Here is a 27,329-nt window from a genome sequence, read left to right as displayed (position 1 = left end):
TGGTTAATTTTGTTACATATGTAATCGCCAATAGTTTAACTCTTTTGAATCAAACGCCAAAAACTCCAGCTAGTTTATCAGGTTTTGCACGCTGATTAACCTATCATCTAGGAGCCAGACATACTCCAAAGGATTCTGTAACTGAGCAAAAAGGGGGCAGACAGGGACAACACTCCTTACCAAAAAAATAGACTTGTCCGTTGCTCTGGGCATGTGCCTTTCTGACCTTGATACCAGTATCAGTGAGTTTGTCTTGTGCCTACTGGTAGTGTTCTGTAGCTACACAGAAGACATGGGTTTTGATTCCCATCACTATTATTTTCTCAGAGGTTTCAATAAATAAACAGAAAAATCATTCACTTGCAGCTGTACTACCTTGGGTTGTGATCTTGTCAGAACTTATAAGTTAAATAGGTGTTTATCTGGTCAGTACTTCAGGGAATTGATGGTAATCAAATTGTTTCCACATGAGGTTACAGCTGCTTTATTTCCTCCCTGTTCTGCCTCCTTTTTTTCTGTGTGGATTTTTTTGTTCTCTTGTTTTATTTTTGTTTTATCCTTCTCTTTCTCTCCTGCTTAAATTTATTTTCTTTAGTTTTTAAAAGGAAAATATACTCAAGTAAATGTCAAAGCAGCCAATGATATTTATGATCCCAGAGGAATTTCAACCCTGTTACCTCTTGCAATCTATAATTCACTCTCTGATAGAAAACAGGTGCATAAAATAAGGAAGTTTCTAAGGAGTTCTAAGACATTTTTTATCTGGAATGTATTTATATTGCAAGCCATGGAAGGAGAAAGGTTGAGGGAGTACAGACCACTCTGTGATATTACATCTTCCCCTAATGGATGTCTGCCTCTGTGCAGCACTTTGCGGTACACAAGGGTCATGAATGTATTATTTTTGTAACCAGGCATTGCTTCAGTGTCTGTTAGTAATGCTGTAGTGTGGCAGTGCCTCTCGGCCCCAATGGCACTACACAAAGCCCATACAAATAACAAAAGACAAGCCTTGCCTTAAGGAACTTACTGCTTACATGAGCAGAGCAAAGTCTGGGAACACAAGGGAAAGGACATGATCATTATCCTGTTTGAAAAAAGAAAAAAAAACGAGGTGCAGAAAGACTAGTATTATTCTTATCACAGAGAGATTTATGGCAATGCTGAGAACTGGATCAGCATCTGCTTGGCCCAAAATGCTCTCACTGAGCAGGAGTGAGCAAAGAGTAACAGAGCTGTGAGACTGGGGGCCATCCTTCCTTGTGCTGCTCCAGCTGCTGAGCCATGGAGAGCGCATTAGGTCAGGGCTTCCAGAACACTATGGGATTATAGTTTTCAGCCTTCATGTTTCACTGCAGTGCTTACAGGCCCTTTTCCTGCCATGTCAGACCTTCAGCAGCTTTTAAAGAGGGAGGCAGAGGCTGCTTCGCATTCCTCTTGGCCATTCTGTTTCTCTCGTTTGCACATCTCTGATCTCTTTGCCTTTTTGCTTTGGTGGCACTGCCAGAACAGAACCGTGCTGCACAAAGCAGAGAAAGCAATACTGCAGTACCATGTGTATTTTTCCAGCACTGGAAAACAATTCTGATTATTTATGTAACATTGACCTAAAGATACTGAATTTACTTTGAGAGCTAAACTCTGAACTCGGTCATTACTTGTGTGCACTCAGAGGGTGTAATGAAAGATGTAAAACAGTAATAGCAGCATGCAAACGCATCCCTTCATTACGGGATTTAATTCTCAGAAAAGCAAGGCTCTGACTGTGGAGGGAATGAATCTGAGTGCAGCTTCTCTGCTCTTGTATAGTTAGAGTCACCCATCCCTAAAAGCATTCCCTCTTAGCACGCACACAGAGCTAGCAAAATAAATGGGTTGATTAGGAAGGAAAAAAGAACCACCACAAACCCTTTATGATCTTGTGGAAAGTGTTTCTGTGTGTTTATGCTGGGAAAAATAGTGTGCTGCTTCTGGTTGCACAGGTAGGTAAGACAGGTTCAGAGAAGGGAGACTGGGTGCAGCCTCCTGAGGCTGCACACCCCAGCTCAGCAAGCAGTGCTGGGATCAGATACCAGCAGGAAACCAGAGTAAAATCGTTAACAGCAGCAGTTCATCCCGGAACAGATGATATTAAGGAGACTGGAGCTAGAACAGAATTCACTTGTAGTGTTTTGAACATGATGAAATTGAATTGCTTATATTTTAATTGAATTTGTTATTAGGAACTGAGCAAGTGCTTCATTTCCTGTTGTTAGTGGCCCAGTTCTCTCTTGTGCCAGCCTCCTATAACTTGGTTTTTGACTGTTAAGAAAAGAAACTATTGAAAAGTCAAGTAAGATTTATTGACTGGCAAGCAAATCCTGTGCCAAGGCTCCCTTGGGAGGTGCATGCTATCCTGTTGCATGGAGTGGGGTGGGATTTGAGGTGCTGCAAAGTGAGTTCAATCTCAGTGTAAAGGTCAGACTTCAGGCATATAATACTGAAGCACACACATGATAGGCTGCTACTTGGGCTGGGAGTGGCACTGATTAAATATCTAATTGTGCAGCTAATCTCCTTAGGTTCACTTAGACAGTGAATGGCAAGAGAGGTCCTCTGCCCTTCCCTCTCTGTGTTTGTCTTGTGATAAGTAGAGCTGGCTGAGGGATTTGCCTTAGCTTATATCTTCTTATCCTGTAAGCACACCTCCTTGGCCTGGCGCCTGGTCTTATGGATTGCTTATTCTAGGTAGGTTATTCAAACCTTGAAAAAGAAATAATTATTTCCAAAAAGCAAGCTCTGATCATTTCAGCATTTTGCATTCAGGTTTTTCATACATTGGATAAACTGAACTCAGAAACAATCAGGAAAGTTGTCTTTAGTTCTCTTGATTCAATTTTCTGATATTTTTTGTTGCACATAATCATTTGAATATGGTAGTTGAGCTTAAAACAAGAACAGAAAGTTGTCAGAGAGACAAAGGGGTTTTGAGCGAAGGAAGTTAGTGAAAATGGCAAAACCTGTATTAAAAATATTATAATAATACTGGAAAATACAAAATTAACAATTTCTCTCCCAGAATTTCTCTTCTTCAAACTCTGCCTGCAAATCTTGCAACATTGTTTTTAAGATCCACACAAAATCCAAATGGCATTTTTCATTACCAAGGAGCATTACACATTAAACACATCTTAGGATCTGTAGTTGCAAATTACATTCTCCTCCCTCCTGCTCTCAGTTTTTCACTATCTCATGCTGTATTAGTGTTCCATGATCCTGAATGCTCCCAGGAGCAAGAGGCGTCATTTTAGTGGTAGATCAATTTGCATGCCTATAGTGGTGTTTAAGTGGTCATAATTAATAACTGCGGTAACTGAATTCTTTATCTTCAGTGTTCACCATACAATTTCTAACTGCTCTTCTTGTCACCTCAGCCAGTATAAGCAGGCAGTCTTTACAAATGCCTGGAGTCAAATGCATTCAGTTGCATATAGAGAAGATAAGCTGGCCCGAAAAAGTAATCAGCAACTGTGGCAGGAGGAGTGTGTTAGCACCAAACTGCTCATTAGGTTTCAAAGGGATTTGTACTCTAGTTATCATGAATAATGCCATCTCTCCATAGTAAAAATTACCTTTTCTTGATAGATTATTATCTTGCTGCAAATTTATGCTAAGTAGGTAGCAGAGTTTCCCACATGTGTAGGTGGAAACAGAAGAATTAAAATAAATGAATAACAGTAATGTCAGATTATCTGCCTCACTCATTCCCAGACTTCAATCCAGCTGGGAGAAATAAAGCACCATGATGAACATCACCTTTTCCTGCTAACTGACATTTATTCCCATGGGGCAAAAAAGGTTACAAAGTTTCACAAAGACCACACACACTGTGGTCCCCTCAGGATCTCTGTCTTTGTCCCTCTGAAGAGTGCAGGTGCAGTCATGTAGTAAAACTATTTCCAGCAGTGAAGCTTGGAAACACAACAAAGCCCTTTTCTGTTGTTCCACCCTGGAAATCAGTATATCCATATCTGTGTGCAGACTTTCAAACTGCAGCTACACCTATCTAGAAGACCCGTTAATGGGAAAGAGAACTACTTACTTCTGGACTGACAGGCAAAATAATTTGGTGATCCTAATCCAGTTCCCCACTGGCATTTTGCCATTACCGGGCAAAACACTATCACAACTGAAACTAATTGGCAGCCCTAGCAGGGAGGCCATTGGGTCATGCAGAGAACATCCATGCAAATCAATTTCTGAGCTTCCCTGAGGTGTGTTTCGAGGCTTGGAGCATTTCTGCTGGTTTTCTAGCTGTTCTCAGTGGAAAATATGTTCCCAGCCTTGAGTACTGATGCTGTGTTTATTTCTCCATGCATTTTTATGCATCTTCAAATTATATGTCAAATATATTTTTAAAAGCTTAATCCTCATCAAGTTTTATAATTAACCTCCTTATGCTTGCCTGGTATTTCTCTTTTTACTATTCCCAGATGGCAAGTGTTCCTAACAGACATTATAGAAACTGCATCTGCGTCTCTCATAACTATGATGTGAGGTCAGCACTGGTTGGAGATCCTTGATGATAACTTCACTCTAATCTGTAGTTTCTCTTTCCATTTGTTCATTTCTCCTGATTAATTTTAGTCAGTTACTAGTTTAAGGGCTCTTTATGTGAAGTAAAAAATCATTGAAGGATGGAATGTAGGTAAAAGTAAAATGTAGGTGTTTCTTCCTGCTTCATACAAATCTTTCAGACAGCCTTAGTGCACACTCCACTTGTACTTTAAAGGAGACAAAAAGGCAGTTAAAGAGTCTAAAGTACCTCCTCAAGAAGAGCTGCAACACCCTATGTTAACTAGTGCTCCATACAAAATCACTACCAAGTTGGCCTGCAGAGTTGCTAGGAAACCGAAATAAAAATCCCTACTTTGTACAATAATTTGTATAATAATATCAGGAGCATGATGGGTTTTCACAGCTATTCCTCCTTCCCCCCCCCCCCCTTTTTTTTTTGGTGATGGTTAAGCAAGGTTGTGGAGGACGGAGAGAGGCTGCACAAAGCAATAGTTTGAAGGAAGCACTAGGAAGCTGACCTCTGTCCTGATTGCCTGTAGTCCTGTCTGTGTTGCAAGCTTACTGCAAATAATTTTGATTTTAAAAAAGAGTTAGTTTTCAACTTCAGGACATGTCCCTGCTCTTACCCAGCTCGTATTCTGGGAAAAAAGGAGGCAGCTGGCAAGGAAGATAGTGAGGCTTGTAGCAGAAAAGAGCTTGCCTGCATTTTAGGGAGGCTGTGTGGACTACATGGATGAGCTTTGTGTAGTTCCGTATCAGTTTATACTAGTCTAACTCTGGGATTTTTGGGTTTGCTTCTTTTAAGTCTTGCCACACATTCCAGTCCTCTCTGGAATCAGCACTGTTTCTCTTCTGATTATAGAGTTAGCTGGTTTGAGGAGCTGATCTGCCTGAAAAAGGCTTGTGTAGACTTAATTTTCAAGTCAATTAAATGCTGATGGAAACTAATACTGTCACAAAAAGGGTAGGAATAACACAGGCTACGTGCCTGGAACCGCATCTTCAGATCAAAGGATTGTTGTGCTTGTAGAGAATTAACCTTGTGAAAATATGGTGGCAGAAAGAAGAAACAAGAACTGTTCTTCTTGTAGGGTTGATGGTAACAGATAATGAAGAGAAAAGGAAGATAAGGACTTTCATTTTCTGAGCAAGAAGAATACAAACAATGAAAGAGATGCCATGTCCAAGAATAATGAAGCATTTGATAGGGGGGTTGAAAAGTACAGTAATCCCTTGACAAAAGCCTAGCAGCCATCATGTAACATGCACAAGATGAGAGAACTGGCCATTTTGCACTTCAGAGGAGTTTCTGGTAAAAACTGGAGCTATATTAATTTTGTGGTATTAATTTTTGTGAACATATAAGTATAATTTTCTGCAACAGTTTTGGCATGCTAGTCAAGCTGATGTTCAATATACAGTGCTGCTGCTGAACTGTGAATTTTTAGATCTCCTTGGTCTTGACTTTTGGATGCACAATTGCTCACTTCATATGTTGAGTTAATAGTTAAGGTCAGCTCAGATGTTCAGATACTCTTGAAACTGGTGAATAGGTATTCTTGTAGAGCAGATACTGAGGTTTTTTGCCTTCTGGGCTGTATCAAAGTCTTTCCACTTTCACAGGGGAACTGAGGAGACAAGAGAGGATTGTGTTTTGAATGGCTTTTATTCACTTGGAAAAAAGACAACTAAGTGTTGCAGGGTTTTTATCATTCAGAACACGTGGTCTAAGGTTATGCAATTCTGATGGTAATTATGAAAACTACATAGCATGCATTAAGGTAAGGGGAATATTTTGTTGATGAGATAAATTTAGTATTTGTGAAAGGGGACGAATAGTTGCACCTGGCAGGGATGTCTCCTGTTCACTGCAGAGCAGAGGGGAATTTCTACCCCTGTTGCAGGCCTGCTTGAGTTTCATCTTTGACCTGGAAGAATCGAGGCTAGTAGCCACTGGCTATTTCTTATTTATGTGTTAATCATTCTTTTACTTCTCTACTGAGGTTGCAGTTAGGGGGAAAGATGTCACTGTTATTTGAGGTGTGGAGGTTTGTCTCTGCCACCACTTAACACAGGCCCATCACTTTATAACACAGGCTGGGAGGTGCAAGTTGCAGAGATTCTGGAATCTGGATGTGAAAGCTTCCAATTTGTTCTAATCACTAAAGTTTTTGAGATACAGACAATACATCCTAACACACATTCAGCTTGGTTTTCAGACTAACTTGTGTACACCTTTGTGCTGAAACAACAGTTTGAATGTACAAACAGAGTTTCCAGATGAGAATGTCACTGCCTAATCTGGAGAAACATATTTAGGTCAAGTGCCAGATACAGTTATGCAGGATAACAGTGTTAATCTCCGCAGCCTTTAGGGAAGCAGCATAATACGGTAATACTGACAAAGAATCAAAAAAACAGTGCACAACTTTGAAGGAAGCCATCAGAAGATGTTTCTCTGTCTTGCAGACCATGATTGTTTACTCAATTCTGTGATTCTCAGACACAAGCTCTTCATTGTCTGGAATTAGCAGTAGCACATACATGGTATGTTCTGTTTGTCACACATACCTGGCTAAGGGTAAGCACCTGCTATTAAAAGGATGATGGTGTAGAGAACAGGATGGAGAAAGAGGCCGTGATATTGCATTGGGTCAGTCCTGTGCTGCCAATCCAAAATGCTCCAAACTTAAGCCTCAAGTAGAGCTTGTTTTAAAAACTAGTATTTTTATCAAACCCAAAGATTTATTTTGTTTCTGGTGCATTAGCAGCCAAAAGTAAGTTGTTTTGTTTGTTTTTTCCCTGTGAAACCTGAGATTCTCACAAAAATCACAAAACTACCGTGTCATGGTTTAAGCCCAGGAAGTAACTCAGAACCACGCAGCCGCTCACTCGCTCCCCCAGATGGATGGGGAGGAGAATTGAAAGAATGTAACACCCACAGGTTGAGATAAGAACAGTCCAGTAACTAAGGTATAACACAAACCACTACTGCTACCACCAATAATAGTAATGATAAAGGAAATAACAAGGGAAGAGAATGCAACCGCTCCCCACCCACCGACCAATACCCAGCCTGACCCAAGCAGTGCTCTAGCCCTTCCAGGTAACTCCCCCAGTTTATATACCGAGCATGACGTGTTGTGGTATGGAATACCTCTTTGGCTAGTTTGGGTCAGGTGTCTTGTCTCTGCTTCCTCCTGGCTTCCCCTCCTCCCTGGCAGAGCATGAGACTCAGAAAGTCCTTGGTCAAGGTAAGCATTACTGAGCAGCAACTAAAAACATCGGTGTTATCAACATTGTTCTCAGGCTGAGAGTCAAAACCACAGCACTGCACCAGCTACTAAGAAGGAGAAAAATGACTGCTACTGCTGAACCCAGGACACTACTGATAAGAGACAAATATTCTGAGAATGGGCAGGATGAATGGGCATGACATGATCCCACAATGCAAAGACTAGAGACACAGAAGTCTTACATGGGTAGAAAAAGGTACATGAGAAAATTCAGGCTGCAGTTTATGTTCTTCCATTATTCAGTTGTGATTAAAATACTACAGCCACAAGGGAATAAGCTTGAGTCCATTCTGTGTGTTTTAAACTATGGTAGTGCTACCTGCTCAGCATTTTTCTTTCTGGATGCAGCTTTTGTAGGGAGCCGGAATCAGAAGTACTTGGAGAAGCAGGAGAAAACCTGCAGAGAGGCTTTTGATAGTTGAGGATTAGGAGGCAGGAAATGGATGATTCACTGTGGCTTTTGAAGACAAACACTAAATTGAAGCTGCAGGCAGGAGTGGGAGGGATTTGGGGGGGAGTATGAACTGATTTCTAAGTTTGTTAGAGCAGGTTTTGCATTAAGAAAGTTCTGCAGGTGTGGGTGCAGTTGCAGACATAGTTGTCCGGAGAGGTGACTTTGGGTCCTAGTGTGGTCTTTGATCAATGAGTTTATCTCAACCTCTTCAGTAAAGGGAAAGGTATCCCACCTGGCACCATTTGGCATACTTTGGTGAATGACTGAGGCCTTGAAGAGAGCAGCTGAGCAATAAACACATCATTTTCAGTATTCAGCAGGTTGAAGAAGGTGATCCTGCCTCTCTACTCTGCTCTCATGAGACCTCACTTGGAGTACTGTGTACAGTTCTGGTGTCCTCAACATAAAAAGGACATGGAATTGTTGGAACAAGTCCAGAGGAGGGCTACGAGGATGATCAGGGAGCTGGAGCATCTCCCGTATGAGAAGCTGAGAGAGCTGGGGCTGTTCAGCCTGGAGAAGAGAAGGCTGTGTGGAGACCTCAGAGCAGCCTTCAAGGGTTCAAGCAGCCCCTTCTGAAGGGGGCCTATAAGGATTCTAGGGAGGGACTCTTCATTAGGGACTGTAATGATAGGACAAGGGGTAATGGGTTAAAACTTAAACAGGGGAAGTTTAGATTGGATATAAGGAGGAAGTTCTTTACTGTAAGGGTGGTGAGGCACTGGAATGGGTTGCCCAGGGAAGTTGTGAATGCTCCATCCCTGGTGGTGTTCAAGGCCAGGTTGGACAGAACCTTGGGTGACATGGTTTAGTGTGAGGCGTCCCTGCCCACAGCAGGGGGGTTGGAACTGGATGATCTTAACGTCCTTTCCAACCCTAACTATTCTATGATTCTATGACTCACAAATACTTGCTTTGTTGTTGTATTGTTTGGCTTTTCCTCTTACCTTTTTCTTTTAAAATTGAGTCTGTATCTCTTAAAAATATTAAAAATATTTATGGGTCAAAGGAAAAGCTCTGGGGCCCCAGGGAGGGGGGGGGGAATGAAGAGAGTAAAGCTGTTGTAATTAATTTCTGCTGTTTGTTTCTCAGATACTATAGGCAAGGCTATATGGCTCATGCCAGTATTTGCTACTGAGCCTAATTGTTCAGGTATTGTCCCCTCGTGAAGAATGACACATCAGCTCTTAGCAACTGGCAGATTTGCTCATCTGCAGAGATGCAAATCTGTTTGCCTGTTCACTGAGTTGTGTTTTACTAGCGGTGCAAATTAAATAACTGCTGATGCAAAAATTGTCCATAGCTACTCACTGAAGATGTGCAGGCATGATTATATTGTTTTTACAGGTATGAAATGTTAGTGCTAGTTTCAGTAAATATGCCTACATGTTTCTGGGTATAAAATTGAGGATTGTATGCCTCTCTGGTGAGTAGAATGAACTAGATCAAGCACAGCATTTTGAAGCGTCCTTTTGCTGTCTTTTCTCATTGGTACACATTAGATGTGCTTTGATTGCATTTCCTCCAGTCTCTAAGCTACTGCAGGAATTCCAGCCACTGAGCAGCTGCATGTGTATGCTTGACTGAAGTGTGTGATATTCCATGTGTCAGCAGGAAGAGATATGAATAGAGCTTTTTTTCTCCTTGTTGTCACAAACTATGTTTCTGAAGGCTACCCCAAGCTATTTCTTCTGCAAGTCTGGTATAAAGGGAATATATTTAGGTTAGGTTCAGTGTTGCAGTTGTGGATCACAGAGAGAATGTGAAGCAATTTAAGGACTGAAGCCATTTACACCTAGCAGGACAAGGCATACCAAGATGAATTCCCTTTCTAGTGAGGGAACATGTTTTAGCTGACAAAATTCCCACTTTACGGAACTGTCAGGTTGGATAGTCTAAGGATTAAGTTCTTCCGGCTTTTTGTTCCCCTGCTGACACATGCTGGTCTTGCACCTTTGCAATGAAGAGTTCCTTATCTTGCCAAGTCAGACACCAAATGCAGTCTGCTGACAGTTCCAGAGAGCTGGTGGGGGAGTTGGTTTGCCTGGCACCTCGCATGCCCAAGTACGATGAACAGTGGGAGAACAGTGTTCCCTGGTATAGCAGAAATATGCATTTAATCATCATATGATCTGACATATGTGAGCTGCACCCCACACACTGGGACTCTGAACTTGAGTGGTCTGTGTGGATTAAAATGGATCAGGACATAATACCCATTAAGATATTATTCCAGATACAGAATTGATAATCTACCAAACCTTTTCCTCCATGACCTGATGTAGTAGTGGTGTGACTGAGGAAAGATGCTGGGAAAGTAGAATTTGAAATGTGGTGTTTTTTGAGGCATGACAAGGCTTAGCTCATCCTGAGAAGCACAAAGACAGGTTCAAGAGGCTCTGGTTGGATATGGCTTTGATGGAATTGCAAATAATGTGGTCTCAACTCATGTTTCCAGCTCAAATCAATCTTTAAAATGTTCCTGAGGTGTAGGTATTTGATTTGGCATATGGTTTCTGAAAGAAACATTGCCTTTGCATTATGTATGTTCACCTCCATGCAAGGACTACTGTGGATATCAGCAGGCCACAGTTTGTGCACGGAATGTATCAATGCACGCACCTTGGTCGTGGGTTTTCTTTTTGCAGAAGGAAAGCCTTGCACAGCCCCAGTCTACAGCAGTTCAGAGAAATGTCTGTAATATGGGTTGGTGTACGTGAGGCTGACACTTCACAGTGGTCCCTGTTGCTGTCAAGACTTGCTCTCTGCATTGTTCTCAGTGCACTTACGTCTGAAGTCTGTATGTAATAATTAAGAAGCCAGTCACCTTCTCAACAGTCACAAATGACCCAATTTTATATTAACATGTATGTATACATGCACAAATACAATGGGAAGGCAGAAAAGTTTAAAGTTTAATTCAGAGCTAAAATGTTTTAAATATTCTACATATAGATACCACCAGATGGTAATTTAAAATTCCTTTTGAAGTGAAGGATTTAGAAAGCAGTAACATCACCTTTTGGCTTTTATAAAGACTAAGATCTTTTAAATTTCTCTATTCTTTGTCAGCTTGTCCTAGTTACCTGGGCGTGTGACACATTTCCTGGAAGGAAAATAACTGTGCTATCAATCCAGATATAGTCTGTCCTTGATTTTCTCCCTGCCTTTTCATTTAAAGGAACCACAGCTATAAGAAATGTGAATTTTCTAAAATTTAGTCAGGGTAGGATTTTTTCCTAAGTCAGCCTCCATTAAATAATAATGTAGAAATGAAGTTAATTTTCCTTACTTCACTCTCAGACATCCATTTACATCCATTACGCTTTGTGTGTAATAATTCATTTCCCAGATTTGATCTTCCTGTTCATTTCAAGCCAGTTCTTCTATTTTTAATATTTCCTTCAGAGAAGTGAAATGGCAGGCATGTTATATATAAATAACCTTCTGATATGTTACTGCAACTGTTTGAGCAATGCCTTTCTTGAAAGAGAATTCATTAGAAATTGAACAGTTCCTGAGTATAATGTAAAGCATCATTTTATCTGGAAGGACGAGCCTGAGACATTTCTCCAATTGTTCCATTGAGAACAATTCTTGGCTTAAAGTACGATTGGGGCTATAAAATTAAAATCTAAATAATTGAAATATAAAGTAGGTCATTTACTAATTCTATAACTGGGATTATGAGGGTTCTATTCAGAAAAGGTTACAGTGATCAAAAATTAAGAGATGGCTCTGCCCATTTTTTATATGTGTTAAGCCTCCGAGACTTAATGCTTACCATCTGATGAATATTTAAGGAAGTGTAGTCCTAGAGACAAGACATAAAAGGCATCTGTAACTTTGTTGAAATGGCTGTTGTAGTGTGGTGCCACCCATTTCAAGCAACTGCCAACTTTGACCTCATCTTTACTCAGACAATCATACCTTAATATTCCATAATTGTGTATTATCGTAGAATACCAGGTGGAAGAGACCTCAAGGATCATCTGGTCCAACCTTTCTTGGCAAAGCATGGTCTAGACTAGATTGGCCCAACACCCTGTCCAGCTGAATCTTAAAAGTATCCAATGTTAGGGAATCCACCACTTCCCCAAGGAGATGACTCCAATGGCTGATCTCAGTGTGAAAAATTTTCCTCTAGAATCCAATTAGAGTTATCCCTCCTCAAGTAATCTCTTTGTTAAATTTATTGTATTTCAGCATTATATAGCTTTTGCAGCACATCATGAAGCGGTTTCTGATTTCAGTTTATGTAATCAAGTAGAATAAAGCACTAAACAAGTTAGGAGGTTCATAAACACATTTCAGTAGGCTTTTAACAGCCAGCCAGAGAAGAATTGCCTGCAGATCATTAAATACAGCAACATGGCACCAATACTCATCTACTGAAAACCTAATGCAAACTTTTCATCGTATAGTTCAAGGAGGCACTGTGCTTTCAATATAAAGAGGGCATCTTTAGCTGCAGGGGAGGACAAACAGGTAGAAGGCTTGGCACCATGATACAGTAGGTCCAGACTTCCAAGGGCAGTCAGTTTGGTTCATCTCATCAGTACCAAAATAATTTACTTTAAAGTGTTGAAGACCCAGGTAACAAAGTGATCATAACATCTGGATTTACTTGCAACCTAAAAAAAGTCCTCCAAGGTTGGACACCTCAACCACTTGAAAGAGTGAAGCTATTTCTGCAGCAGAGGAATGGATGTGGGGAGTGTTCACAAGATCACCTCCATTTTGTCCTTGGAGAATGTTCAAAGGATGCTGAAAACCACAGAAATTGTGTAGCCTGCGTATCCAGGGGGCTTATCATGTTGCATTAGCAGTTACTCATCATATTTAATTAAGATTCCTTTTTAGCTGATGTGAAACATTATTAGCTCCATTCATCCCATATCTGTAAAAAGGAATAATAAAGGGATGTGATCCTAATGGGAGATGATAGGAAGCTGCTCATGTGATATACATATTGTGGAAAGGAAAGAGGGCAGTGACTGCCTCAGTTTTGAGGCCTGGGATGTCTTCAGTTTTACAGCCCCTTCCTGTGGAAGGTATTAAAGTCATAGACCTCTTTTAGAACAGGTTGCTGGCTAACAGCCATAGTAGTGAGAATCAACATGCATGCTTAGTATTTAGTTAACTGGCTTTTGGAAGATTAAAATTTTGCAGAGCTTCAGTGATAAACTAGTCAGAGCAGGTCAGGTAAAGCATTTTGTAGGTCTGAATTCAATTTATATACCTGTATGGTATAGTTTACTTTTAAAACGAAGAAATCCCTTGAAGATAACAAAACCAAGCTAAACTAAATTACACAGTAATAGTACTCTTTTTTCCTCTTTATGGTCCAGACAGAGAAAGGGCCAGTTTCAGCTTTCATCAATAAAATACCAATAAAATTATCTCCTTATTTGTGGTCAGAGCCAGAGGGAGCCAGGAAACAGGTTCCAGATCTAAGGTTCAGAGCAGGGAGCCACCTTCAACCTATAAGAGACATTTTTCACTCTCTGAAGCATTGAAAAATCCAATTAGAAAGCTTCACACTGTAGTCATTTGGCCTGGAAATTACAATGGTTTGGGCTGCTGGGTTGGGAGTCATATACAAGAGGAATGATTGAAGCTGTAAGCTAAACATAGATGGTGAAGAAAGAAAGAAAAAGTTATCTTTTAAGACTCTTCCTTAAGTGTCCATGATCTGTTATTATCCTACTCTTTCGAAGTCATGAAGCTTGCATGTTCATTCATGTTTAAAATAGATGTCTCTAAAGCACCAAAATGAATATGTCCCTTTTTCTTTCACTACCACTTCAAGCATCCAATTAGTTAGCTAAAATTAGCTTCTGCTTCCAAAGACTAAAATTGATGCTTCAAGTTTCCATAGCTACTGTCTTTCTATTGTGCTCAGTTAAAAAGTGGGGATTCTCTTTTGCCTACCAGTGCTGGGTTTTGGCAGCCGTGCTGGGCTTTTTCCTCTTTATGAGCCAGCAGTTAATATGGACTAAGGTAAGTTTACTTGCAGGTGTTTTTCGTGGCTGTAGAGATTGGTACTTGGTAAACAGTTTTGTTGAGGGTAAGCAGAAGGGACTGAATTCAGCTGAATTTAGGAGTGTTCAATCTACAAAATGGACAGAAATAAAAAGAAGCTAGTCCTGTGCAGGAGGTCCAGTGCTAGGAGGACATCTAACCCTGTCTTCTGCCTTCCCTTGAAGTAACGTGAAATCCCCAACCTGAAGTTTGCCTTCTTTGGGGAGGCAGTCTCAGACAGCCTTCGAGCTGGGGGCTGAGGCAGAAGGTAAGCGGCTGTAGTGGCTGCAGACGGGAGCCCAAGCTGCTGATCCGTGATCACCCCATGGAAGCAGGGTGGCCTCCAGTGGCAGCAGACAACCGGATAAAGAGAGCGTCTGTGCTCTTGGCCTCAGTTCAACAGCTCATCCAGCAGAGATGGAGGGGGAGCAGGGGGATTGACTGCCTGCAGAACGCTGTTACAGGCTGTAGCAGCAGCCAGGAAATTCTTCCTCCTTTTCACCTTCACAGCAGGATTTATGATGCTTTGTGAGCCTGTTGTCTTTCACATAAAAGTGCTTGCCTATAAGAATTAAATTATTTTTATTTAAATTTGACAGAACACAGCAACCAGAATTGGTTTTCTGTAGCACAGGCTAAGCAGTGCATAGATCTGTTCCTGGCCTCCTGACATTCAGACCTTTGTCTTTTGCAATGTCTTTTGCTCTATTGGCAATATTTCATGTCTTTATATAATAGAGGCAGCACCCATGCACAGCACCAGTCAGCTGGAAGCAGAATGCCATCTCCCTTCTGGTCACATCTAGAGGGAGATTTAAGCTACAAATCAGACATCCCAGTTTTTAAAGATTTGTCTCAAAGTCCACATTTTTGGGATGTGTCACCTAAAACCAGCCCTCAGCAGAGGCTTGGCCAGCTGTTTGCTGTTCCAGTTGGTTCAGTCTGGAGCATTGAAGGAGGCTATGTAGCACTTGGTTTAACCCAAGTACCAAAAAAAGAAGCCTTTGGTGGAGATGGGTGAGTGCCAGCAATGCCGATGCACTGCACTCATGTCCTCAGGGAAACACTGTGCCCTCCACGCCACCTCTCCCTTTTCCCTTCCCAAGAACTGAGAGGCACAGCAGTCCCTCCCAACACCAAGTCCAGTTTTCCTGCACTATTTTCTGCCCTTTGCCTTACTGTTTGCATTCAAACAAGGGCAGAATGGGTGGTGCTTGTCTGCCCACATTATCTTTACAAAGCATTTATTAGATAAAAATAATCTGTAGAGGGTTTTGTGGGTATTTTTTGTTTGGTTTGTTTTTTTGGTTTTTTTTTTTTGGGGGGGGGGTGAGCTTGTTTTTAACTATGAACTCTTAAAAATGATCACTGTGAGCTTGCAGACATGGTGAAATGCCCAAATAAAAATCCATCTACCAGGATAGTCCATAGCAGGATAGTCTGTCCCTAACAACCTCTGTTTGCAACACGGATGTTCATATACTGAGTATGAACTGAGTATATGACTCATATCCATCAGAGTCTGGTGTCCAATTAGATCTGGAAAGATGATATGGAGCATCTGGATGTGTGTGCATGCTCTCTCAGTGATGCAGCAAATTAGTCCTCAGTTTGGTGAGGAGAAGGTTAAAGCTTGTGCTGAACAAGTGCTAACTGGTGCTTTCTAAGACAAATTATGTGGCGGCAGGCAGCAGGACAGGACACCAGTATAGCACTAGAAGGAAGCTGATGTTTTTGTGGGAGGAAAACACTCTTTTAGTGAAAATAAAGGAGGGGAGCTGCAGACACTGTACTCTGCTTCTTCAGCAGCTGTGGGAAGCCATTTCCCGTGTGTTGTGCTCTGGCTGCAGCAGGCTGTAGTAGCAAGCAAATCAATTTTTGCTTTCACATTTCTCAGAATATGCTGTCAGAACTATTTGGTAGTCGAAAGGATTACTTTAATACACAGCCAAGTAAGATTGTTTTCTTATAATAAGATAAATAATGTGCATTTAAATTAAATTTCTATGACAGCATGGACAGTAACCTGAGACTGACCTCCACACCCACTGCCTGCTTTGTATCTGGATGTGGGAGCAGTGGAGGGTTACAGATCTCCTTCAACATATGTGCTATAATTACCCTGTTTAATTTTACTGGCTTTAAATCCAAGCAATGGATTAAAGCTGCAGGCTCCTTTTTGGGAAGAAGCTTTCATTCTGTTCATTCCTCCTCTCTCTGAATCATTAGTGCAGATCAGGTGAAACAGATGGAAGGGCAGAAAGTGAGAATTATTTACTTGGTTTTTAATTTCAGACTCCAAATTGACATAGCCCTTAGAGATGATTTGGATTGTTTGGCAAACTAAGAGTTAAAATGGTTCAACTTTGTTCTGGTTGAATCATTTCTCTGTCTTTCAGTTCAGTATCTGTCATTTTATCATGCTGCTGATGGAATTTGATTTGTTTTCGTTGTTGTGTTGTTGGTTGTGGTTTCGTGTTGTTTTTTTTTGTTGGGTTTTTTTGAGGTTTTTGTTTTTGTTGTTGTGTTTTGGTTTTTTTAAAAGATTAAAGGGGCATTTTAATCCCAAAAAGGCTTAGGGATGATGAGTGAAACCAGAATGTCTGCAGAGATACTCCAAATGACACAGAGAGGTTTTTTTCAGTGCACGCTATTTGCATTTGATGTGCTGTTTCCGAATCAGTGCAGAATGTCAGACTCTTTATAATGGTGAATATTCATTAAGCCTGCCAGAGGCAGAAGCTGCAGTCAGTACAGCATCAGTGGAGGAGACAGGGAAGAGAAATCAGGTTAATGGCTGGCTTTCTCTGCAATTTGCTTCCTGCTTATTGCCTGATCTCAGTTTTAAATAAAATTCATTTAATTAATGTGTTTTGCTGTTCTGAGCTGTGGGCTGAAGGGTCACAGATTACTGATGGGGTAGTTAACATCTCACAGTGGCTTTAGTCAGCATGTTCTGGTGGCTAGAAAAATAATTGAAAAAGATTTCCTTTAAACTTAATAACAGTGGATGGTTTGATTGCAAGCTTTTGTCTAAGTGATCTCCCGAGTCTGTGAGCCACCAAATTTTTAAAGACAGGGACAAAGTGATGAGTGGGGAGGGGTGGAACAGAGTAAAAGCAAGCTGCTGTCTTGGCTGAGCATGTCACACAGTCAAAAATGCCTCTGCAGGGAGACGGACCTGCACAGAAATGCTTTTCTCTTCTCCCCCTTGAGCAGGAACACATCTGTTCTAACAGGAGTTAGCCTTCTTCTGACAAAGGTTCCTTAAGAAAGTAGCGGAGGCATAGGAGGTAGAGACCATGTACATGACACTCAGAATATACAGCCAGCTCGCGTTACGTGAAGTGAGCACCACCTGTTCCTAGTAAACACCAGATTGGAGCTGTGGGGCTATCCAGGGACAGAGAAAAAAACACATGGTCTCCCCAGAAGAGAAAAATGTCAGTGAGGTAGAAACTGCAGACTTAGCCCAAACCTGATGGGATATTAATTTGTGGACTGACTGATGCCATGTTCTGTGAGCAGGCATTTTACCCCAGATTTAGAAGACATCTCAATTTCAGACTGTTTGTAGCCATCACTCAGCGTTGCGCATTGCTTTAGATGGTTTTTACAAGCTCATGAAAGCCAACCCTTCAACTGAGTGAATTTGCAAATGCAGCATCTGAAAAGACAGTGCTGCAAATCTCAGTGACAGACCTGTGCTTTGGAGTTTTACAGCATGGTATCACTGAAGACCTAAACTGTAATGGTGTCCCTGCTGTCACAATTCAGATGTAGCTTTTTAAGGGGTGGAAATGGTGGGACCTTAACGATACAGCTGAGAGCTTTTTCAGGTATTTTTGAGCAGGAGATGCCAATGCCTGCCTAAATGAAAATCCCATGAAGGGGTTAGGGCTGAGAAAGTGGCTTCATCTTGCAAATAATTGCAGTGATTTTTGTGGCTGTCACTATTAGAGAGATTAGTTTCAAACTGCTTTGTTATTCATTTTTTTTTTACATTCTCTTTCATGGTCATTAATGCAACATCCCCCAAGTCGTGATGCTGCTTAGCTTGCCAAGAGTGAAATTCAGCTGCTTTTGCCCTAGCCACCCGAAAGTTTAAATTGGCTATCTGAGTTCTATCTGTAGGTAAAGAAGCAAAAGTAATCTAGCTCCAGCAGAGAGGGGAGAGATAACTCACTGTATCTAAACCCAAGCTTTTAAGCTGAGTGGGTTGAACTGCCTTCTGCCTCTCTTTACAGAGTGTAACAAGAACTGAATTAGACAGTTCAGAGTGGATGCCTACTTCTTTGGTGGCTGAATTTAGAAAAGAGCTACCTTACTGTGTGGCTGACATATAAGAAAAAGAAATTCGGGTGTTCACAGCTACTACAAGCTAAATTTTAGGGATCCTGTTCCTTGTAGTAGATGCCTGTGCTGCCGGCTCTGAGCATGGAGAGGATTAGGTACCTCTGAAAACCTGTGTGCTGAGATCAGGACTGCCTGGAGCATGCAAAGAAGCTCAGTGCTTAGCGAGGTGACACAGCTCACCTGCAGCCTGCTCTTTTCTGGGATCTTGGAGCCTGTGACATCCACATGATGCTTCCTATCTGCGATGTGTAGGAAATCAGGTGCTTTCAGAGCAATTAGGACTTGTTAAACAAATGCCTGTTGACTGAGATTTGTGTGTTTTTCAAGTCCTGTGAGGTAGAGGGCTACAGTGTATGACCCATAAATGCATCTGAAAGAGGAAAAAGTAGCTAGGCACCATACCCTACTGCTTCAAGCTTTCAGATAGGCAATTTTAGGATGTGGAGGTTTGTTGCATGTAAATCTGCCTGTGTATTTCAGACAACAGTCACAGAATAGAAAAAGAAGTATTTTGAATGACAACCTGGAAGTCCTTTCCTCCCAACTAAGTACATGATCTACTCAACTGCAGAGCCTCTGTTGCTCTAGATTCCATTTAAAGTCTGCTGGGACACTTGTATCTTGGTGAGAGAAGGACGAAATGGAAGGGGTGAAGAGTTCATCTCCCATTTTAGCACGCAGACACGCAGGCGGAGAAGCATCAGGAGCTGCAGGTGCAGCCTAGATTTTGGGTTCTGCTGGATGCATTCATGTTAAAAGTGAATCATTTGGTCATTGAGCATGAACTGAGAATAAAGTTCCTTCTCATTCTTTGAGAATAAAGTGAAGGGGTAGTCTCCAAAGGAATCCTTCGAATTACACCAGGTAATGGCCAGACTGTGCTTTTATATAGGAACTCTAACTATAGGAAGAGAACTGTAATGTTTTAAATTAAGTGCTATAATTATAGCTAGTGGATTTGCTTTAGATTTCCCTTTAAGTTTAATAAACTGCTTTAAAGCATTTAATAAGACCTAGAAAAATATGTAAGAGAAGTACAACTAATCCTATTAATGGAAAACAGCATTTCAAAGGAAAGTTTTTGTTATTAAATTCCTGCTGCTGATTTCTGTGAAACAAAAGAGATGTTTAAGGAAGCTTTGGAAACTAGGTGGTAAGTGACACTTACCCTTGATCTGAAATGCCTAAACATGCAACATTGTTGGTACAGCTGAACGGTGACCTTCCAGGCTGCCAATACAGACAAACACACATGCTATGTCAGGTAAATCACACAGAAAGAGATTTCCTGAGGGGTTTGTTAAAGCCCAACTCATAGGAAATGATGGCGATTAACTCATTAAGGTCTGTCTGCCTTTTTGCATGTGAGCTCTCCACACAGCTGTAAGGATAATTAGTTTCCTTTAGCTTAGTGAGTATTAAGGAATATTAAAATGTTTAGTTTTTATGGACAACAAACATACTTGGGGTCTGGGAGAAAACCCCACAGAAATGCAAGCAAACCCCCTTAGTCTTTAAACTGACATAGAGTCCTCATTCCCAGGTAGCTATGATGCGTTTGTTGTGTTTGGATACGTTCTGTCAGATGGCTTTGTAATAAATGTTACTGGCTTCATCTAGGGAATGGATTTGTCTAGGCAGAACCAGATTAAAGCATCAGTATCCTGTTCTGAATTAGATTTCAGTAATGCAGACATGGATGTGCACCCTGTTAAATAAGGATACCCTCTATTCTTGCATGTTACTGTATTTGTATGATAAAGTGGGTAATATAAAGTTGCCATCATTGCCTCATGTCCTGTCTTCAGCCTGATACGCTCACATCAAATCGCACATCTACACACCATGTTGTTTCAGCTCTGCGCAGTGGCACTGTGGTCCATGGAGGGTTGTAACACTCTACCCTTCCAAGCGGGTTTTGGACTATTCACTGCTACAGGACTCTTCCCAGCCAGAGCAAGGATGGCTCAAAAATTGTTTGAGGTCACCTTCAACTGTGTTTTTCCTGCCAGGAATAGGAAGAAATCACTGAATCTGAGACAGTATTGTTTGGAATGAACGTTGCATGGGCTTATTGTGAAAGAGAAAGGATTTACTTGTCAGATAGGACTTAAATTATTATGTACAATATGAAAGATGACATTTCTGTATTGCTGGAGAAAGACAATTGATAATTTGGTAAAAGGCCAAGACACACAATATTCACCTTTGTAATTTATCATCTCAAAGAAACAGAAGTCGTATAGGAGGTACCTGACCAAAACAGTTTTTAAGCAGAAATGAAAGCTGGTTCATATTAATGCATTTAGCATGAAAGGTCTTATTAGGAATTTGCTGTTACCAACAGTAAACATGTAAAAATCTGAAGTTCATAGTTAAGACTGTAGGAAATCTACAGAAAAGCTACAAATGATAAAAGAGAGGAATTTCCACATTAATAATATCAAAAAAGGTATTTAAGACTAGGGAGATTAAGGTCACTAAAACAACTTCAGCAGTTCCTGGAAAGAACTTGAAGTCAAATCTTCTTCCTCATTGAATACAGTCTTAGGGGAAAAAGAAGTGTACAGGCTCTTCTAATACATGATTAAACATCACATTGTAAAAGAAGTCATATCACCTCCTTTACAAAGATTCTGTGTGCTAAACATATTGCACAGACGGTCTCAAGGACAGTTCTGATGTGTCATGTATACACATTTCTTTGGCTCTGTTACATGGACATAGTGCATAACTATGGAAAAGCTTAAAAGGGAATCATGCTTTCCAGCAGTGTTTATTTTGCTGCCAGGCAAGAAAGAGGTTGTCAAGCAGCAGAATGTGTTCTTTAGCTTTTGAACCAAGAGAGCCTTATGTCTGCAAACATGTCGTACAATTTTCTATTTTATGAAATAAAATATATGAACAACATTATACAAGATGAAAACCCATAAAAGAATAAGAAGTACAGGAGATGCTGCTCATTTCATGAAATGGCTGCTAAAATAAATGCAGGATTCTTCATTACTACTAAGGGGTACAGAGCAGTTAGTAGCTGAGGTTTACTGGATACCATCTTCTGGTCTGGCAAAATTTTGGAGACCAAGGACTTCTCCTGCTTTCTGTGCTCTTGCCTACTCTTCCAAGGGATAGAGTGCCTCTCAGCTGTTTTTTTAACCTTTCCTTTCCTTTGTAGTAATGCAGATCCCACCTCCTTCTTTACCCCAAACATTTTTACCTATTCAACTGGACAGCTCTGGTGCAGAATACACGATGCTGAGATTTAATCAGATCAGTAGTACTGGCATTGTTTGTGTCGTATTGCAAGAATTTGTGGGTGGGTGGCTAGGAGTGTTGCAAGTGTGACAGGTCCTGCATTTGTGATACTGCACTTTTTAGCATGTAGGTAAGAGCATTTTCATCAGATTTGAAGGCTTTAACATCAATGCATAAACATAGAGCTTCCCCCATCACAATTCTTTGAACACTTAAAATGGTACTTTAAAATGGATTTGCAATTTGTATTCAAAATTGGGATCTATGTAAATTGCAGATTTTTCAAAGTTTAAGAAGAAAGAAAACAGCCAGGTTCTAAGATTTTCTCTCATAGAAGAATTTGTGTTGCATCTCATTATGGTACGAAATTGTCCTTGTCAGAGCAACATACGTAAACATTTCAATCTGATTATCTCAGTTTTGTCAAAATTGTGGAAATTAAATTAAAACTTGCTTCATACTGCAAGCCTAAAGATGGGAACGGACTTCACTTTAGATTTGCCTATATCAGATATTGTGGTCTTCCGTTTTACCATATGAATTCAGAGAATCAAGAGTTAGTCACCACTCTGGTGTTGCGATATTACAATAAGAAAAAAAGAAATATAATGGGGGGATTTTCCCAGTTTCAGAAGTCATTGCACTTGTATTTACTTCTGAACCATTCTTGACAGCTTGCCACAAATATGACACCCTAAACATACCCTTATGCCATGCAATACATGTGCTTATGTCTCATGCTATAAAACACTACAGGGGGCTTTATCTCAGGAATCCCTTATTGCATGCACTTCAAAGTCAAAAGAAAAATTGAAAACAACTGTATTTCAAGGCACAATTTAGGATCTAGAATGCGTTGGGCCCAGCAGCATGAGGAGTGAGTCAGTGCATACTAGCATTGAGCAGTCTGGACAAGAACCAGTCAGTAAGACCCAGATGAGTAGCCAGACAACCACGAGTTGGCTAAAACCAGGCTAAAGCCATAGCTTTCAAATAGGAAGCTGGTACTCACCGGGTGCTGGTATTTAATTATGCTTTAAGGTTTTCTTGCTTGTTTTGACTTTTTCAGAACCTGAGGCGGGAGAGGTGTCCCCCCCAGTGGGAGCTGGTGTGAACAGCAACAGCTGGACCTTTAAATTTGGACCGGGCAATCCCAAACAAAGTGGTCCTGGTGAGTTGCCAGACAAATTCATTATCCCAGGATCTCCTGCAATCATCTCCATCCGGCAGGAGCCACCAAACAGCCAAATTGACAAAAGTGACTTCATAACCTTTGGCAAGAAGGAAGAGACCAAGAAAAAGAAGAAAAAGAAGAAGGGGAACAAGACTCAGGAGAAAAAAGAAAAGGGCAACAGCACCACTGAGAACAGTGACCAGTGAGGGGTTTATACTGAAAGAAACCATTTAGCCAGTTTTTGTAATAATGGCAGATTTCTCCTATGTAGCAACTCCCAACTTCTTCCTATTGTTAACAAATTTTCTGTATGTACAGACTTGAGAAAATCAGCAGGAATTTCACAGTGTCTGTCTAAATTGCTTAACAGGTTTTGTCTTAAAAGCTTTATTAAGTCTGGTGTTAACTCTTTTTCTCCGCTCTGGCTTGTTTTCAGAATCTAAAAAGCAGACACAAGTTTCCTTTCTCCTACGCCGAAAGGGAGAATCTTCACAGTACAGCCAGTGAGAGGTTGGACTCTGCACTGTGGTTCCTGTGCTCCTGTCTTGATGACACTTACAGGACAGGTTTAAAAGTTTTAATGTTGTGCACCCTCTACCTGATTGGAAATATTTGTGTGCAGATGTCAGATAGATTATATGAGATCAGATTATAAAATGCAAGAAGAGCTGGTAAATATGCAACAGAGGAAACACCTAATGAACACAAATGTTCAAAGATGTTCAGGCTGGGGAGGAAATGTCTGAAAGGAGATGACCAGACTTTTCAAGTCTTGAAAAGTCACTGTGTGGAAATACTGAGTCCTATATATGACGTATTATACACACCCCTGCAAATAAAACCTCACATTTACAGCTCTTTAAGATACCATAAATTTTATCTTCTACCAAGGAAGCCATTGGGACAATTGTCCCTTGAAGCCCTGCATTACCCTGGCATGGCTAGCCCTCATAGTGTAAGAAGAGCTGGGCTGACATCCCAGGAATGTAACTGACTGTGATGCTCTATGTCCCTATTTCCACTCTAACATGATTTTGCACATTATGTCTCTGAAAAGGTCAGAGTTTTTCCACGACACTTATGCAAAAGAGAGAAAAAAGAAATGTTAACTATGCTGTTTGTTATTTGAGATATTTATTTATAAAGAAATATAGCTGTAAATGTTGAAGAAATATGATGCCCTTTAACCCAAACAGAAGACAGTCTAGAGCCATTATAAATTACAATTGCTGCTATTAAAGTGCTTTAGAAAAATTGCCTGAAACATCTGTACTATATCGGCCACTTGCCAATAACAGCTTTATTCTGTCGGGTGACTTGGGGGCTGCCTCTTGCATGTATTAATAAATACAAGAATATCTTTTCTCTTTTTTTTATTTTTTATTGCATTGATCTGCACTTTGAATACACCTTTGCAAACAAACTGTCCTCATATGAAGAAGCAGAAGCAAACTCCTCACACAAATGGATTTACTAACCTGCTAGCTTTGTGCAGTACCTTCGTGTTACCTCCTACACAACCTTTTCTGATTTTAGTTTAACTTTTCTATGAGATTATGAATTTCTGACCCTATTAACACTCATTATGTAAAATTCAAGTACTGTATGTATGCTGTATGCTCTTATAAGAATCCTGAAATATTTATTCTGTGCTTGTGTATGTGAATGTCAATGCAACTATTATTAGAGTGGACATTAAGCTTTACCGTTGAATGTAAATTCATTATTTCTTTTTTGTACACTTGTGGAAAAGTGGAGTAGTGTTAATTTTTTAAGCCACTGTTGATTATCAGTTTTTTGTGTATGAAACACAAGTAAAATATCTTTCTTAAATCAAGCTATGCATGCATTTGAGGATTTATTGGTAGGAATCTGTGAAGCTTAAGCTCTGTGAATTACTAAATCTAAGGGTATAAATGGAGTGCTGAATGTGCTTGAGGATGTTGATATAAAACCAATACATGTATTTTTAAATAGCATATAGCTGATGAGGGAATTCCAAGGAGTTTTCTACGTTATTGTACATTCACAGAATAAAGCTGAAGTGTCGTATTAATTGGAACTGTGTAAGAAGCTACATAGCTCTAAGATTTCTAACAGGCCCTTTAATCTAGCATCAAAGAGAACAACTGGATTTCTTGAGACACGTCCTGAATGTTTTAAGTTTCCAAACTGCTGACAGTTCAGAATAGGACAATTCTCATTCATTTTTAAGAACCTGCAGCAAGTCTTAAAACACCACAGAAGGTACAGCGCTAATAAAAGAACTCGTATGTCAGAGCATGAACCACCAATGGCCTCGTGCTCTATTTAGAGTTTTCTTGTGCTACCAGTCTTGGTTTACTGGCAATGAAAAAGAGGATACTTGAGAAAGAGAATCCTTGATTCAGTTCTAAAGGCTAGCCAAGATGAAAAAACATAAGATTTGGGGAGGGAGCTGTTCTTTCATGCAAGTGTTCTATGCAAGTACATTTAGACTGATTTTTTTATTTGGTGACTAATCCAACCATTTCCAAAATGTTCATGCACTGGAGTTATGGGGGTAACTCCAACACATAGAAGGATACTCTTGGTTTGTTCTCATCATAAGGTAGTTCTCCTCAATGCCTCTGGCAAAAATCCAGCACAAAGATTAAAATCTTACAGGAATCGTTAATATTTGATTATTTTTAGATATTAGTTTAATTTTTTATTTTTTTTTCTTCTGAGCGCTTCCCTTTTCCTCTATACAACCTAATCTGATTAATTTTTCACCCATGGTCATATGAAGCTGATTTTCAAAGGTTTGCTTCTGTCAAAATGAACCAAGAGCTGCACTATGTCCAGTTTGCCTGTTTTAACACAAACCTACATTTGCCAGTGCTGTCTTTGCTGCAGATGTTTACTGCTGGAGGTATTTATGCTTGCATAATTTGGTAGTCAAAAGCAGAATATGTGAAGAGAAGCATTCCAATATAGAGATCTGATAGAACAGCAGAAAAACTCTCAGAGGAGAAAAGATGCTCTTACTGGCATAGTTTAAAAGGAGGCTGGATTGCACCAGTAGGATACACATTACACAGATTCACTGTATTTTCAGAAGACTGAATCAGGCAGCTCACCAGATTTTTAGGAAATTTTTCTGTATTTGGACCCTATAGTCCAACTGGAATGCTGAGACATTTTAAGTGAAATTTGACTATTTCAAAACTACTGTACAAATTATACCATTGACATCCTTGATTTTGGTGTCCAGGAGGAGGAGAAGCCCTTGGCACAAAGTGTTTGTGGGGTAGGAAGGGGGCAGACTTTGCACATTCTGCCTCAGTTTTGGGGGGTGCTGCTTAAATACTATGTGACAATGAGAACTGAGAATCAGAGGTGGCCAAGACCAATAAGAACCAAGACACAAAAGTCTCTTTTATTCTCTTGCTGACAATGAAAGGAGCAAGACAAAGTACACTGCAGAATTTGTTAACAAGATAATTGCAGTTCTGGGGCCTTTTACCACCTGAACAATTTGTTTCTCTCAGAATCCATGTATTTTCTGTGAGTATATTGTCTTTGGAAGTCTGTTTTTATGCATACAAGATCAGTGAACAAAACTATTGGGCTTTTATAACAATTAAGTCTGAGTTATGTTGTATATTAATTACATATTGACATTAAAAAGATATCTTACTTTACATTAGGTTTCTTTCGGCTCAGTATTTGGGTCATTGCACATCACAGGGGAGGATCCAATTGAAGTTTTCCAATGTTCTTACTTAAGGGGAAGAAAATAGAACCCCAAATGCATTTCCCAAATATTATATATGAAAATCCATTATGGAATTAATTGCAGTCAGCATTGGTATCTTTTAGGATCATCTTTCATTTTCTCTTCTTTTTCACTCATTTGATGCATTTCAAGAACTGCTTCCTTTTTTTGGAAAAAGCTGTTACATGGTTAATTGACTTTCTCCCCAGGAGAAATGTGAGCAAACTACCTTTATAGAACAGTGCTTTTTCTATAGGATATATAATTCATGTTGGCCGATCAAAAGGTTAGTCCTGCACATTCTAGGACTTAACAGTCTCAAAGTTCCAATAAATAGCATTTCCTCTAGAAATCCTCACTATGTTCGCACCCTAATCTATATGTAACATAATTAGGTACATAATGAGTCCATGATTCTTCTTGCTTCATGTCATCTAACACTTCAGTTAGAGTTTTCACTGTAAAATCACTTGT

General features: G+C 40.2%; 1 protein-coding gene across 7 annotated transcripts in view; it reads left to right on the top strand.

The window, feature by feature from the left end:
* Positions 1–26,781, top strand: part of LOC134169066 (protocadherin alpha-C2-like) — an 89,695-nt gene extending 62,914 nt beyond the window's left edge. For 3 of the 7 annotated variants that reach the window (XM_062629310.1, XM_062629314.1, XM_062629308.1), the window contains exon 4: positions 23,012–26,781. In XM_062629310.1, coding sequence (XP_062485294.1) covers positions 23,012–23,322 — 311 coding nt within the window. In that variant the 3' untranslated portion in view covers positions 23,323–26,781. The remainder of the gene's footprint in view (positions 1–23,011) is intronic. The other 4 variants (XM_062629313.1, XM_062629312.1, XR_009966744.1 and 1 more) reach the window with 3 other exon arrangements.
* Positions 26,782–27,329: the final 548 nt, after the last annotated feature.

This window comes from Pezoporus occidentalis, unplaced genomic scaffold, assembly GCF_034315485.1.
Source record: "Pezoporus occidentalis ecotype Australia unplaced genomic scaffold, CSIRO_AGI_Poc_V1 ctg33, whole genome shotgun sequence".
In the NCBI taxonomy this organism is placed as follows: Eukaryota; Metazoa; Chordata; class Aves; order Psittaciformes; family Psittacidae; genus Pezoporus; species Pezoporus occidentalis.
This window is presented reverse-complemented; position numbering and strand designations above follow the sequence as displayed.